Consider the following 15,902-nt stretch of genomic DNA (forward strand, 5'->3'; position numbering starts at 1 on the left):
ATGTAAGTTAAGAAATTTACAGTAAATTAATGAATTGTTTGTGTGGAAAAATTCAATAATGATGTGCAAGGCATTTTCGCTACAACTATATTAGCAGTGAAAGTGCTTTTGGTTTAATTGCTTTTACTTGTCCTGACTGCACTGCATACAGATCCCAGTTCTTCCACGTGTGCGGTGTAACTGTTTGATTTGGTGTGGGCTGTGCCTTAAATATATGAGATTTAAGGACTGCCGTTGTTTTCCTGATGTGGCTCTGATTTTTGTACAATAGTGACTGATGTATGCAATTGCATATATGAAAAAAACAAAAATAACTGTCTGGTCTTCTTTTTCACATGGTCCATTGTGTTTTTAAAGCAAAATGCTGTGACAAAGACAAATCTGTTGTAGTTATTACTTTTTGATATGAAGTATTTTGGTTTGTTTGGGTTTTTTTTACTCCTGTTTTGGTCTAGTTGGTCTAGTTGTAGGACTTTATCAGAATCAGATTAGCGTTTATTGGCCAAGTGTGTCAGTGAACACATACAAGGAATTTGATTCCAGTTGATGTGTCTTTCAAGCACGGTATAAACAACGACAACAATATAAAATCTAGGCTAAAATCTTCTAAATAGAAAAATACTACAAGTGTACATAAAGTGCAATTGCAATGCTATAGTTCAGCTCTGGAGGGTGATTGTTTGCCAGAGGCTAGCAGGTCAAAAAGTCAGGGTGTAAGGGATCTGTGATGATTTACAGCTGACATTAAGGTCCTGTTCCCCCATTGTTGTCCACAAAGGTTTAGAGCCGACACAAAGCGAACCAGTACAGGAATAAAATGCATAAATCACAACTAGTGAGCACTTACCAATTTCGAGTAGTCACTCCACTAACTTTGAATGCCTTTTGGTGGTGGGAGGAAACCGGAGAACCCAGAGGAACCAACACAGGGTGAGCATGCAAACTGTGTAGACAAAGTCACATTGTGTATTTAAAATTGTAACTATGGACGTGTGGAGCTACAATGCTTTCTACCGTGCCTGTAGTACTAGACACGTCAGCTACTAACGCGGGCCAGTGGCGCAATGGATAACGCGTCTGACTACGGATCAGAAGATTCTAGGTTCGACTCCTGGCTGGCTCGACGGTTCTTTTGGGGCAGTGGTGGCCTAGCGGTTAAGGAAGCCCCGTAATCAGAAGGTTGCCGGTTCGAATCCCGAGCCGCAAAGGTGCCACTGAGGTGCCACCGAGCAAAGCACCGTCCCCACACACTGCTCCCCGGGCGCCTGTCATGGCTGCCCACTGCTCACTCAGGGTGATGGGTTAAATGCAGAGGACAAATTTCACTGTGTGCACCGTGTGCTGTGTATCACGTGTGACAATCACTTCACTATTTATTTAACTGTTCTCTTTAAATCTGTGGTGAAGTGTTAGTGAAGCTGTGCTGCTTGTCTGTTTTGACCAAGCGGCTGCGGTTGACTGACTTTTAATTACCGACCGGCATTACAACTCTGATCCACTGCACCCATAGAGACTCCAATCCATCAGTGCTGAGAGATCGTTTCACAGGAAACTCCCCAAGCCACTGACCCGTAAAAGGAAATCTCCGCAGATGTGCTTGCATTACGTGACTCATCTCAAGCCAGGCAGTAGACCCGTCTCCTCTTGCTCAGAGTGTAGCACTGTTCATTGCTCAGTGGCCATGACCTTTACCATACGCTTATTGCAGCTCATGTGTTGGCCTGTGGCTGCATGAGGAGCGAGGGAGCCTGTGGACCATATGGTGCAGCATTTGGTACCATTCTTCACCAATCCTGCCTTGGCTAGCGTAGAGGGACATCCTACTGCCCCCTAGCTGTTACAAGCTGGACCGAGGGTTAGTACTGAGTCTCATCCAGTGTGTGAATATTTATAGGGCAAGGGGAATAAGCTCAGCTACATTATTTGCCATGCACATAAATTGCATATCGCATCTCTTAATGTTCATGTGTGATGCTGCCCTAGTTTAAGCAGGGATGTCGAAACCAACATTATACACGAGAGGGAGGGAGGGGGCGAGGAAGGGTGAGTAGGTGAGGTATCAAGTGGGAGGGACTGTGAAGCAGGGAAGGGACTGCGAAGCATCACTCCTTTTCAGAGCGATTTCCAAAGCTCTTCGTCCTTTTTCTCATTGCTGATACAAATTACGAGTGAGTGTGTAGACTTATCGTTTACCTCTGAGGACAGATCTGCGATTCCCTGCTGGACACGGTGCAGCTGTACAGAGGTAAGAGCTCGGGCTTGTGCTTTTCTCTCCAGGTTCTCCCCTCGTGACACTGTGGAGTATCAAGTGTCTGGTGGATAAAAACCTGCGCTCACGCTGCAGATGTGTTCACAATGACAAGCGAGCACAGTTCATGTGTGCTGAGCTCAGCTCTGTGTTTTTGCATTTTGCATTTACAAAAAATGGTGTACATCTTTCATGGTATGTAAAGATGTACATAATGCACTCAATTCTGATCAAATTATTTATTATAAATGTAGACGTGTTATAATGTAATGATGAGATGTAAATGTCACTCGTTCATTTGAGAAAAGCATATGGTCAGTTTTCAGCCGAGAGATGCTTGTTCCCGCAATGCAGGTGGGAACAGTTCACACCATGAAAGTGTCATTAATATCTGGTGTCTGTGCTGAAGTGGGGAAAAAACAATACAATGAACTCTGTCAGTCACAGAGATAAGACCCATAGAACACCCCAGTACCGCCATAATTGCACTGTCTGTTTTTCCCTTCCTTTAAAGCCTCCAGGCACACCCCACTAACCCATCTGTTCACCTGGTGTCAGGATCGCAAATTGTCAGAACAGATGCACAAGAGTGGGCTTTTTCTCTGTATGGGTTGCTAGGCAATAAACGTGTCCATAGGGTGTTCATTAATAATGAGCACAACTCAAGTGGAGAGAAAATCTCACCAAGAGTGAGAGTTTTCTTCTTGAAATAAGTACGAGTGGGAGGAAAGTAGAGCGAGTGGGAGTTTCAGGGATGAGTCTTTGATGACAGTCCTGTGTGGTTCCTTCTCTGCCCTACATTCATTTTGGGGGTAGGAGGGAGCTAGACCGAGAGGAAGGAAGAAATAACGACAGAAAGCTGGGACAAAAGCAATGGAAGTGACAGTGGAGACCACCATATGTACAGATTATTAAATATATTCGCTTTGCTTGAAAATGGATCAATGTGTATATGAGAATGAAATGCAAATATACAGATAAACCTAAACTGAAAGCTTAATTTGTGGTAACGATTGTGGTTGAAACTGAGGGACAGCTAAAATTTGTTTTACAAATCTTCAATGTCGTCCCACATTAATAATTGTTGTTGTTATTAACTCTAGCAATATGGGTTGAACAATAGTTATCAATGAACATTGTTCATAGTAGGGTACATCAGGGTTCAATTTAAAGACAGCTGTTCTTCCTTAGAATTTACATAAATTACATCAGCAGGTCTCCTCCGGGTTCTCCAATTTCCTCTCACCATTCATGTACACTTGGCCAATTGGTGAATTGTCTGTAGGTGTGAGTGAATGGTGTGTTTGTGTGCGGTCACAGTCCCCGTCCTGTGTCCAACAAAATGTGTCGTCTGCTTTTAACCCATCACCCTTGGTGAGCAGTGGGCAGCCATGACAGGCGCAGTGTGTGGGGACGGTGCTTTGCTCAGTGGCACCTCAGTTCGGCAATCGAATCGGCAGCCTGTGGGCTGGGCTTTGGCAGCCGTGACCCTGAGTAGGACCAGTCGGATATGGAAAGTGGGTCAGAGTGAGTGAATACACTAAACAGATTACAGCTGACGGTAGGGGTGTATTGGTACACCAAAAGAAATACCATAATATAGAATCGATTCCGGCTAGTTCATGTGCACTCTGTGATTACACTTTCTGTAAGAGAAGTGAGAGAAGCCGAATGAGAGAGAAATAATCGATGTAAGAGGAAGAAAGAGGCCGCACACATTTCACGGTTCAGAGAGTGTAATGAGCTTCCATCAAAGGAGGGCGAAAACACTTCTGGCGGCTATACACACACACACAAACGCACAAAGCAGGTCCAATCGTGTGTGACATTTTGCTGCAAATTGCATTACAGTTGTTTGCCCAAATGACCGCGGTAAAACCGCAGCCCCCTTGTTTCCTCATTGCAGAGTAATATAGAAGTGTGAAGGATAACGTTCTGGGGTGGATTATTATTCCTCTGTGAATCCCATCAGCCACCTCATTGATTTCAGGGTAGAGGGGGTGACAGCACATCAAACATGGATCCTCTCGCCCCTTTAGCAGTCATCACTTCTCCAAGGCTGCGAGTGCTTTTTGCTCCAGTTTTATTGGCAATATAGCCAGAGATGGCCTATTAGGGACCGTATCCCTGTCACGGACCTGAGTGCAGAGCCACTGCAACTGAGCCCATGTGATGGTTCAGGAAATGACACCTTGCCCGTCTGGAGACAGTTATATAATCTGATAAGGGCCGCTGTATGTCAGGCTTCAGTCGAAATGTTAAGGATGAGTTATTGGCTCATGAAGACAAAATGCCATTGGAGGCAAAGACAGAGGGAAGGAGAATGGATGGCACCATCCCTGGGCTGAAAGGTTAATTAAATTTTGCCCTTACAACTTGTTCCTGTAGCCCCTTTAATTATTTGGCTGCATAGGCTGCCTTCGCTTTGCTGCACTCAGCTGTCATGCATTACACGCACAAAGGAGAAAGCCTTTAACCTTTGTCAATGAATTGAACTGAGGCGTGACAAAGAGTTCTGGATGACCTGGGGATTGAGCTGCAACTGTGGAGGACCCAGTGAAAATAGGATTGTGCATCTTTTTCCAATTAAATTCCCGGGCCCCATTGAGAAATTTGCTGGAGATTATTAATGTATCCACTTACAAGCTCAATCTACACTGAATATCAGAGTAATTGCTCCTCTCCTATTTCAGCTGATGGCCGACCTGGACCAGCTCTCCACACCCTGTGATGTCCAGATCTGTGATGTGACCTGTGACTCCTTCCGCATCGCTTGGGAGATGAGCACAGAGGACACAGACAGAGTGACACATTACTTCATAGACCTGAGGCGCAAGGAGGGAGGAGAACAGAACCGCTTCAAACACAGGGTATGGGGGGCTATTTTATACATTTTCTTCAGTCATCAGAGTGTTCCAGAAATAAGCAAGAAAAAAGCCTTGAGTGTCAACAATCCCGCCTCTCAGCTTATGACCTTAAAGCGTTCTTTTCGGAGAACCTGTCCTTTTAACGCCTCGCAGACCATATCAAAGTCCATTCCAATAATCTGAACATCCCTTGCGGCCATGTTAGTGACTGTTGGCTGCATCTCCACTCTCCGCAATGACAACAGGCCCGTGTCTGAAAACTTATAATACATTTATCCGTTTTCAACATACGTTTTATCAGGCAGTGTCTTACAAGTTCCACAGAAATTCTGCTAACGAACAATAAATAAAATGTGGTCATGCAGTAAACACTTGATATTAAGAAGGTATGACAATTTGGGAGCCTCACTGAGCGATATTCATAAGAGAACAGCACAATTCTGCACAGCAACAGCCGTAGGCCATTGACTCAGCAACACACAGGTTTGTTTCCTTTTTCAGCACCCAAAACGGCTAAAATAAGCACACTACACAGGCCATCCACAACATTAATGATAACGTTGCTGCGGCTTTTATTTTTCTCATCTGAAGTCCTGCAGTGTCCCATTGGGATTGTAAACAACAAAAAAATTAACTGTATTAGTACCTATTCAAACCCCATTAAATACATTTAAACCATATAAATGGAAACAATTAAACATATGGATCAGTTAATACATTCAATGCCTGTCATAATTACATTTTTTTGCTATACTTGCCCTGTATTTGGTCTGTTTTCATGTGTTCTCCTCAGATATGGTGCACTTAAGCTTATGACATGCTGAGCAAGCAGCGCATTAGCATTTACTGAATGAAATGAGTCTCCTAGCAACCACAACACAAGATAAGCAATGTTCTCCACATCTTTCTGCTTCTTCTTCTAAAGGATGTGCCCACCAAGCTGGTAGCCAAGGCAGTGCCCCTTCCTATGGCCGTGAGAGGACACTGGTTCCTAAGCCCACGGACAGAGTACTGTGTGGCCGTGCAGACGGCCATTCGTCAGCCGGATGGAGACTACCAGGTGTCTGACTGGAGCCAGTTGGTGGAGTTCTGCACTGGGGGTGAGAGGATGGACAGGATCTGGTAAAGGAGTGGTCACAGGGTCTTTTAAAGAAGAAGGGAACTGAAGCACTCACTGTTCACTGTGATATATATATTATTACATTTGTGATGTCACTGTGCTGTCACGATATTATTTACAAATGGAAGCTTGAGAACACTACTCACAAATCAGTGGTGAACAGCAGTGTGAGGTACCTGAAGTGTCCTCCCTGGCATGGCGACTGAGGATATAACAAATACGAACACTACAGTTTAATATAACTATTTGAGTTAGATAAGGAGGCGATGTTCAGAGAAAACATGTTTACCTCGGGCGTTTTACTCAGTACCTGCATATCCGTTCCAAAGATAATTTTTTAGCATTCCTTAGCTGTTATGAGCTTGCACAACGTGAATGCATGTGGTTTGTTGTGACTCTGACCTCATTGGTTCGGTTGCCATCTAGATTATGCCATGGACCTTCTGAAGCAGCTGCTAGAGAAAGCTCAGGGTGTGGCTGGAAGGCAGCTGAGGTTCACTGTGTTTTATCGCAACCAGCATCCCGACTACTTCCAATACGCCAGGTTGGTGTGATACCATTGAAATAATTTTGATATTTAGTCCTGTAAGTGTCCATCATGTTTGCACCTCTTGTACTCAGAACAGAGTGTGGGGGAGAAATGCGGCCAACACTAAAGGACAGCAGTGGCAGTCACGGTTCTCCCATCAATGGCAAACTGAGCGGCATCTTCTTCAGTTGTAATACGGAGTTCGATACAGGTCTCCCACCCAATGACTCTCCTTACGGACCCCTTCGCTTACAGATCAACGCAGAGCTTCTTCTCAACCCTTCCACGCACCTCTATTTCGCAGATTTTTACTGCATGTACACGGCCTACCACTACGTGGTACTGGTGCTGGCTCCTGCTGGCTCTGCGGGTGACCTCTTCTGCCAGAGCCGCCTCCCTCAGCTGGACCTGGCAGACAACCCCTTCCTCACGTACACCCCGCCTCAGAGGCAGGGGGACGCCCCCGTGTTCTGCCACGCCCGGGATGTCATCCTGGAAGTGTTCTTCACAGAGCCTGTGCGCCTGGAACACGGCACCGTGCAGCAGATCAGCGGCCGGCATCAGCTCATGAGCCTGTCCACGGCCAACGCCAAGAAAGACCCCAGCTGCAAAGTGTGCAATATCAGCGTGGGCCGCTGAGACGTAGCAGTCACCTGATCTGTGAATACCTGCATGTTCCTCACTGTATATTGAAAACTTGGGTTCCTGGACATGTAGACAAAAGACGTCTGTCTCAGGCTTAGACGTGAATCAAATGTGAAGCCATATATATTGCATTCACTGTAGTAAATACAGCAAGATAACCAGTTTCGTTTCTCTTTCTTTAGCTCAAATGTTTACAAAATCAACTAGAATGATCCTCCTTCAGAAACATACAGAATCAGTTTCCCGATCATTCCCTAGACCAGGAGTCTGCAATCTTTAACACTCAAAGAGCTTTATGGACCACAAAAGTTCCACATTTGGTTCCACAAAACTCCACAAATTCGTTTTGGCATGTAAAATGCATGTAGAAGCCGATGATGTGATGAATGTTTAATCACCCAGACAAGTGTAAAAACCTGCCAGAACCAGTACCACAGTTTTTTTTGAATGGCGAACTTCATTAAAACTTTTTTTTGGAACTTTCAGAAACTGAAGACTGACCCATAATGGCCATAAAAGGCTTGGGATTTTAATATTTGGAAGATCTGACACACATTGAAATTTAAGCAAAAGTGAAATGAAGATTTTTGTTAAATTTCAATTGTAAGAATGTTCTACAAATGCTAATGCAATATTAAAATATATTTATTCCAAAAATCAGGAAAGATCCTTAAAAATATATTTTGGTAAAGTGCTCAAGAACACAAATGAAAACAGCTTCTACAAAAAAAACAAAGCAGGCCGATAAAAAATTAAAAAGCTGAAATCCCCAGACAAGCCTGTCAGTTCGCCTTCTAGTGTCTTCTAGCCCTGGCTGTTGGGAACCGCTTTAGTGGAGGGCAGCGGATGTTCGCTCGCTGTCGTGTCACTCACAATGACCCTGTAGTTCTGTCCATTGTTATTGTCCCACAACGGAGTTTGATGACCACTGGCCAGATAAGACACGCAAAACTCGACCCGCTCCTTTGAGCAGAGCTGTTCTGGCAGGAGAATGTCGAACTCGAACAGGTCTGTGTCGAACCCACCGTAACACTGGTGCAGATAGTGGCAGGGAACATCGCGGTGGCTGTGCCACGAGTCAAATGTGATTCGCACATGCACGGCTTTCTGAAAGCTGAGGTTCAGGACGCGCACCGTGCCCTGGAGCGAGCGCGACGTGATGCTGCAGCTCTCCAGCAGCACAGATGATGCCTGAAGCCTCGAACGGAAGGCCTGATAGTTGGCAGACGGTTGCTGGAAGTCTACGGCCAGCTGAGGTCTGCAGGGAGTGCACCTGCTTTCTGTAGCCAGAACCTTTATCATCTTAAGACAGGTTGGAGACTCTGAAACATCCAGGTCCTTCTTTGAGAAGAAACGCACTGCAGTCAGCGGCAAGCCTTTCGAGTCAGCGAAAATCACGCGCCTCTTCTTCCTGTTGCCACAACTGCTTCTCCAGGAGTGGGTCTGCCCTACGGCAATGGACACTGGACCAAACCTTTCAGAAGGTGAGATACTCTGAAAATGGCACAGTGATCGACTCTCTGGAGGAACCAGGTTTAGGTGAAATGGATCCTCCACTGGCACCATGGTGGGGGAAACGGGCAGCTCGAAAAACATGGGCAACACACTGTGGGGAAACGATGATAGGCACGTTAATAGAGAGAAAGCAGAGACCTTGTAATCAGTAATTCACCCCAGTATGCTGTAAAAGAAAAGTGAAAATTCAATGCAAGACAGAGGCTTGGTAACTTACTTGGCACAGGTCATCTTGACAAATTAATACAGTTTTCAGATGGGGTAGTAGAACAATGCTGAAAGTTAAAAAAAAAAAAAGGAAAATACGATATTTTAAGGGCACTTCCTGCGCTGTTTAAATGACTGAAACGCTGAAATGAAAGCTACTCGGTTAAAAACTTACTTTGTCCTCGTTCAAAACAAAAGTGTTCAGAACCCCGTGAACGTGAAATGCGTCAGGACGGATCTTCTGCCAAAACCTTACAGCTCCGAAACGGCCGAACTCATCCTTCCTCCGTCACCGGCGAACCGGACTCCACAGGTGATCCTGAGTAATTTCCGCCCAAGGGGACGTGCCGGCGCGACCGGGGAATTTATAACCTCCCAGCAACACGTCGCTCGCCCCTGAGCCAATCAAATGCGACGTCACCCACCACCGCGACGTTGCCAAGAGAGCATTTTAGTTTGAGCTGCCCCAACATGCTTTTCGTTCGCTGATATATTTATTTAGACAGCGTGCATAGGGATGCATGTTCAGACAGGTGTACATTGGAAAAAAAAAATCTAATTACACAGATAAGTTAGGTTTAGACTTTTTATGTATTTCTCCCAGCACCTGGCAACCCTGAGCGACAAATTTATATTTTGTTATACCTTCTAATTAAGCAGGCTCAATTGGTTCAAGCTAGCTACTGTGTAATGAAATGAATTTATTTTTAGAATTTTTAATATTTATCTGAGGCTGATTTGCTAGCTCAGACACAGAATCCTTTCATTCTGAGCTGTTGAATGTCTGCCATCTAAGATCTGCTGCCAAGATAAGGTTAGGCCTGGGCATTTATTCAAAAGCACTCACAACTGCTAGTGCTGGTAAATATATATTGGTCATAAAGAGCTCATTTTGCAGGTTACATAAACTTAGTTGTTATGATGGATTATGAAGATTCTAAAACTATTTAATGGTCCCTTAATCTAGGCTAATTAACAGGACTTTAAATGTATGATAACTTTGACATCATAACTGCATTTCACTTTTAATTCTACTAATCAACTAGGTATACAAACCAATACATACAAAAAGTAACCTGATACCCAAAGGCATGTGCTTGCAAATATATTTCATCAATAATTTACTGAGAAAAGGAAATGACTAAAACTGTAATTCTTCAACACTTCCTGTTGACCAACCAGACAAGTTCAGTAGCTCATAGTTTACCAAGCATTGTAATTCCCTTTATCGTAATGTAATCAAGACTCTCGCTGTCATTACTGCACAGTTCACTTCTCCATCCCACCGGCCGGCCTAATTAAAATGCAAAACAGGGGGCAAAATCTAACAGCCATGAGACGTGCGTTTAAAACAGATTTATATAACATCACCATCATGCTAATTACGCCTCAGGGCTCAAGGACGAAGCCAAGCGTTCCTCCTCCTCTCCGTGGTCAGCAGCCCGTGTGTAATAAGATCAGACTGAAACTCATTAGTGACTGATGGGGCCACATGCATGACTGTCCAATTGCTCATTCCTTACAGAGCACCTCCTCACTCAAATCAGAAGGGCAATTGTATTATTTTATGCTTACTGGGGTTAAAACACAGGGGGAAAAGGGAGCTTAATGTTGTCCACAACTGTAAGTGAATTTCACTAAAACATGCACTGGCAGTTGCTGTTCACAGTCCTTTTCAGGCAAAATATTGGTCTAGGTTTGTTTCAAGTACTTGTAATTAATATGGACATGACAGCAACAAAAGAAAGGTCAGAAGTCTGCAGCAGTGTGTGTGTGTGTGTGTGTGTGTGTGTGTGTGTGTGAAAGAGTAGAATGTGAAGATGAATGTGAAGTCTATTGAAGATGACAGTCTAAATAATATTGTAGCATTTTATCGTTGCTTCACACTGAAATGTTAGCAAAGATTGGAAAAGAAGAGATGGCGTGATGTGAATGTGTACCAGACATTAAAAAAAAAAAAAAAAAGCAAAGACAAGTAACAAAGGTTTTGGATTGGAGTCACATGAAAATGCAAAAAAAATAATTACTTTGCTTTCATCACCCATTCAAGTCCCATGATAGAACCTTTTTTGAGGACTGTGGATTTACAGTCAAGTGTTTGCTGGGTATCTAGCGACCTGCCATTCATCCAGAGATGGCTGGAACAGCACTGTGTATCACAAGCAGCACTGTGTATAGATGTTTCAGTGAAAGCAGGAGTTATTACCTCTCACGTGAGTTGATCTTTGGCAGAGGACTGGGCTGAGGTGAACAAAAGGCTGCGATGAAGTTGCAATAGAAGAAATAAATTTCAACAGAGGTCGATTAGGGTGATGCATGGTGGACATTACTGGCTTAGCCAATGCTGATCTACATTCATCGGCCAAAAGTCATTCCGAGAAGCTCAAATGCAATAGCACACATTCCACAGGAAACCACAAGCCTACGTGACGAGACAGTAAAACAAAGTGCTAAGACTGATGAACTCACAAATGCAGTTCAAACATTTGCGCAATACTTACAAATTTATTGCAACTTTGCTGCTATTACCTTGAATCAAGTTTGCAACCATTCATCCTATTGAGCACTGAAATCTCACACGTATTACAAAAAAATACAAATGCTATAAATATTTTACGACACTAGATCTGGCTCTCTAGGCGTGTTCTAGAGTCACAAGCAAACAGGACCTCCTTCTCAAATCGATCACTCAAGCTTGCAGGCAGAGGAAATGATGAAGACCTTTATTTTGCTCGAGAAAAACATACAGAATGGTCACCAAGCATTAAACCAAGGACACGTGCTAAAGCCATACCCAACTCTATGCCTTTCATAAGACCCTGAACATGTGTCCATAGTTTGAGTTGCAAGAACTGCATAATTAAGTTTCAAACCGTTTTAACGATTCTCTCCATTCTGTTGAATCAAACCCATTCACATGAGTGATCTGTGAATCTGACTGACATCTTTTGTTTGATAGACCTTGTGTTTTCATTTAAACAGAAAAGCCATGGCTTTGGTGGCTTCACTTCAGTACCAACAGAAGTAGACATAATAATAAAAAAAAACATTTCAAGGAGATTTGTGCCGTTTAAATCAATAATTATGTCTCTTGCATTGATGGATGACAAATCTGCTGTTAAAATAAAGCAGATCGCTCAATTTCAAGGTATGTGAATCAGTGACTTGTGCAATGCTTTAGTCAACAAACATCTGCAAAAGTGCCAAAATCACCTAACTGAGAGGGAAGTTACTCACCAAACTGGGTCAGACTGACACATCATAGTGGAAATAGCTCACCTATGATTGCCAGTGGGCTCCAGAAAGCCACATTCCTATTTTAGACATTGCTTTACAGATGAAGTTGCAGTTTACTGCAAAATACATTAAGATGCATGTGTTCAAAGCAACATTTGTGTAAAAAATTACACAAATGTGGCAACAATATGGTAGGTTGTTCTGATGCACACACACACACACTGCTGGGTAAGGTATAAACTGTCCCCCAAATTCCAGCAATACTTAGAGAGTCTGTCCCAGCGTCTGCAGTCACTACTATCCTCACAGAACATCCAGAAATTCTTCATTGCACTTTCAGGCTCAGATGAGCTGCACTGCTCCACTGGACACTAGGGGTGCTATGGTGCGGTAGCGCATTAGATGCTGAGAGCCTTCATCCAGGTCCACAACGTACTCCCTGGAAAAGAACACATGGACAAGTGAGATCAGGGCCTTTTAAATCAGTCTTCACAACATTTAATGTTCTCTCCAACCTTCTGTGCTTCCAATCTACCACACATGCAATTAGGCTGTTAATTCTCTAGTTGGCCTAGGGAAAGGTTTATATTTAAATAAACACACAAGTTTACATACAAAAAGTACAAACCAGGAGCTATGTGACTGTCAAGCAAGATTACACCCGTTTAGCCCTGGAAATTAGAGTGTATCGGGTTATGCGTGTATACACACTCCCACATAGATGTCTTTGGGTGGCATTCACCATTCATAAATGAGACCGCACCTCTGATCATCAGTCTCAGGCTCCACCAGGATGTTCTCCTGACGCTCCTTTACTCTCAGGAACACGAAGCAGTCCAAACACGGCTCAGGAACTGAGGACAGATAACTGAGCATTGAGCATCGGGTATGCATATGAAGACTACAACCATGTTCAATGTTTGTTATTAAATCTGTGAGCGTTTTATTGAAAAAGCCCCGGCTGCAGCAAAACCACACCATCAATATAACAAAAATAACAAAAAAACTGAACTGGATGATCAGACAAAATGAATCATAACTCTCAAATGACAAGTAGTCAATCTGCCACAGAGACTGGTTTCTGTATGATGTCTATTGACATACTTTACCAGTAAAAGAGCAATGTTCAGTTTCTGCACCAGTGAATGTCCCTCACCAGCTTTCAGCATGTCCACTTGCTGCAGGTTGGGTGGCATGTGTTTCAGAGCCACCGCCTTCAGGTAGGTTTCTGTGTTCGCCATGTACCTGTATGAAGCAAAACAAGTCTTTTGGGTCTATATCAACACACAATCAAGAAAGTACATGTCTCACCCACTCTCTCTCAACACTTTCTGATAAACAAGCTTGGGACATTTTGATATGCCTACCAATGCATACCAGCACAATTCTTTTCACAATTTTTTTGTTCCTTGACAAATTCACCTCAAGTTTTACAACACTTACAGTTGTTAAGGTCTCAGGATACTGACCTGTTCGGTATTTTTACACAATTTCTGAAGAGACTATTATTAAATCCAAACCGATTAAAACAAACTGATCCGCCCAAAAGCTATGATCACTGTCCAATGGAATCAAATGGTTTTAATCAAGGAGTATTGAAGAAACATGAACGAATCCGCTCTCCTCTAGGCTACCACTGCACCCAAAACGAAACAGCTGTGAAAATAAATTTGCTACAAAGGAAGTTTAACCACATACTCTTTGGCAAAGGCAAATTCCTCTGGAGAGAGAAATGAGGGATCGCCTTCAGACCTAGATTTCTCTTTTTCCAGGACATGTGGAAAGAACTTCTCTACCTGTGGATAGAAGATAACAGAAAACAGGTTAAAATAGAACAACTAGGGGGAATCCCACAATTAAAAAACTATACACTTGAGTGCCATAAGCAGTCTGCAGGTTTAGGGAGAGGTTGTAGTCTTACACTCTGGCAATGCAATGTTCCACTCACACACACACCTTTTTTTGTCCCCTGCACTCTTAATAAAAACATGCAGGTGGAACCATGCTGATCAAAAAAAAAAAAAAAAAAAAGTTCACGCGTGGCACCTTCTGTAGGCGAGAGCGCAGGTAGCTGCTGAGGACGAAGCGAATGCGGTCAATCTCCATGCGGTGAATGCTGGCTTTGACATCACCTTTCTTGACCCTCTGGAGATTTTCTTCCTGAAGGGGAAAGAATTTTGTGAGGGGGGAAAAAAGCATCCCAAACAACACGCAAGATTTCATCACCATCACAAGCAGCTTCCTAGTGGCAGCCATTTACATTTTACATTTACAGCATTTATCAGATGCCCTTGTCCAGAGCGACTTACAATCAGTAGTTTTAGGGACTTAACTTAAGGTTAAGTGTCTTACTCAGGGGTACAATGGTAGTAAGTGGGGTTTGAACCTGGGTCTTCTGGTTCACAGGTGAGTGTGTTACCCACTAGCCTACTACCACCACAGCCACACTGACCCATGAACAAGAATAGCACAAAGAGCACAGGTTCAAACCCCACTTACTGCCATCGTGTCCCTGAGCAAGACACTGGACCCTGAGTGTGTCTAGGGGGACTGTCCCAGTCACTAGTGATTGTAAGGCGCTCTGAACCAGGGCGTCTGGTAAACGTTGTAAAAGTAAAGCAAAAGACGAGAATGTGAAACCCTGCTCACCATGTGCATGAGCTGCTCCATTACACATTCCACCATCTCCGACTTATTCTCCAGTAGCTCCGGGGAAAACCTCTCGTTCAGCCACGTCTGTAACGATTCAAGAAGAACCAGACGATAAAACGACACGACCCGCAACACACAGACAGCGCCAGGGAACGTCCGGCGACTCAAATGTAAAACACTCACCTCTTCCAGTTTGGCGATCAGCTCCGCGGGGGTCATAATATCTTCCTGACTTCCATCTTCACCGCTAAAATCGCTGCCCGCGTCTGACATGGCGCGACGCGGCGTGAGCAAGAACAAGACAAAGAAGAGAGCAAATGGACCCCTTTACGAAACCAGACGCGTACGAGGCGTATCGCCCGTCGCCACAGTAAAAATACCCAGAAAAGCTACGGCAACGTCAAAAGAAACGCGCTCCTGCTCACAAGACCTGCACGGAGAAGCAAAACTTCCGGATAAAAAGATCGCGCCAAATGTCGCGCGCGTGTTCCGTGACGTCATCCAGCATTTTACGCAATGAACAATTATAATGAACAATTATTATACATTTACAACAGCATTTACATTTCAGATCTGTTCTGTTAATAGAGTGCAAAAATGTGGAAAAACTTGTTTTGATTTTTTTTTTATTTAAGTTCCTAAATAATTTTTCGTCGCTAGGCTGACAACGAGTTTGTAAACTTTACTTAGTGATTGTCACACGGCAGCACAGCACACGGTGCACACAGTTAAATTTGTCCTCTGCATTTAACCCATCGTCCCATCCTGAGTGAGCAGTGGGCAGCCATGACAGGCGCCCGGGGAGCAGTGTGTGGGGACGGTGCTTTGGACCTTGGCGGATCGGGTTTCGAACCGGCAACCTTCTGATTACGGAGCTGCTTC

The 15,902-nt window shown here is 43.9% G+C and overlaps 3 protein-coding genes and 1 non-coding gene across 4 annotated transcripts; 2 read left to right on the forward strand and 2 right to left on the reverse strand.

The window, feature by feature from the left end:
* Positions 1-1,050: 1,050 nt before the first annotated feature.
* On the forward strand, positions 1,051-1,123 carry trnar-acg (transfer RNA arginine (anticodon ACG)). Its single transcript has one exon. It is a non-coding gene; the product is annotated as a tRNA-Arg (tRNA).
* Positions 1,124-2,079: 956 nt separating this feature from the next.
* phyhip (phytanoyl-CoA 2-hydroxylase interacting protein) lies at positions 2,080-7,571 on the forward strand. The gene is made up of 5 exons (XM_028996048.1): positions 2,080-2,245; positions 4,942-5,118; positions 6,041-6,215; positions 6,662-6,779; positions 6,857-7,571. Exons 2-5 carry the CDS (start codon positions 4,945-4,947, stop codon positions 7,401-7,403), a joined length of 1,014 nt encoding a protein of 337 aa, XP_028851881.1. The 5' UTR covers positions 2,080-2,245; positions 4,942-4,944; the 3' UTR covers positions 7,404-7,571.
* Positions 7,572-8,085: 514 nt separating this feature from the next.
* Positions 8,086-9,539, reverse strand: ppp1r3c2b (protein phosphatase 1 regulatory subunit 3C2, duplicate b). The gene is made up of 3 exons (XM_028996049.1): positions 9,307-9,539; positions 9,142-9,199; positions 8,086-9,015 (listed from the first exon to the last, which is right to left on the reverse strand). The coding sequence occupies exons 2-3, from the start codon at positions 9,153-9,155 to the stop codon at positions 8,214-8,216; spliced, it is 816 nt and encodes a 271-aa protein (XP_028851882.1). The 5' UTR covers positions 9,156-9,199; positions 9,307-9,539; the 3' UTR covers positions 8,086-8,213.
* Positions 9,540-11,832: 2,293 nt separating this feature from the next.
* Positions 11,833-15,514, reverse strand: gins4 (GINS complex subunit 4 (Sld5 homolog)). Its single transcript, XM_028996569.1, has 7 exons — positions 15,204-15,514; positions 15,018-15,104; positions 14,415-14,528; positions 14,067-14,164; positions 13,525-13,613; positions 13,132-13,222; positions 11,833-12,807 (listed from the first exon to the last, which is right to left on the reverse strand). The coding sequence occupies exons 1-7, from the start codon at positions 15,291-15,293 to the stop codon at positions 12,711-12,713; spliced, it is 666 nt and encodes a 221-aa protein (XP_028852402.1). The 5' UTR covers positions 15,294-15,514; the 3' UTR covers positions 11,833-12,710.
* Between the last annotated feature and the right edge of the window lie 388 nt (positions 15,515-15,902).

The sequence above is a fragment of the Denticeps clupeoides genome, chromosome 11, assembly GCF_900700375.1.
Source record: "Denticeps clupeoides chromosome 11, fDenClu1.1, whole genome shotgun sequence".
In the NCBI taxonomy this organism is placed as follows: domain Eukaryota; kingdom Metazoa; phylum Chordata; class Actinopteri; order Clupeiformes; family Denticipitidae; genus Denticeps; species Denticeps clupeoides.

Coding starts and splice junctions, on each gene's coding strand:
- phyhip (XM_028996048.1), top strand. CDS start 4,945: ATGGCCGACCTGGACCAGCTCTCCACACCCTGTGATGTCCAGATCTGT. Junction 6,216..6,661: donor GGTGGAGTTCTGCACTGGGG/GTGAGAGGATGG, acceptor GTTGCCATCTAG/ATTATGCCATGGACCTTCTG. Junction 6,780..6,856: donor GACTACTTCCAATACGCCAG/GTTGGTGTGATA, acceptor TCTTGTACTCAG/AACAGAGTGTGGGGGAGAAA.
- gins4 (XM_028996569.1), bottom strand. CDS start 15,293: ATGTCAGACGCGGGCAGCGATTTTAGCGGTGAAGATGGAAGTCAGGAA. Junction 14,165..14,414: donor TGCGCTCTCGCCTACAGAAG/GTGCCACGCGTG, acceptor TTCTATCCACAG/GTAGAGAAGTTCTTTCCACA. Junction 12,808..13,131: donor CCTGAGACTGATGATCAGAG/GTGCGGTCTCAT, acceptor GTTCTTTTCCAG/GGAGTACGTTGTGGACCTGG.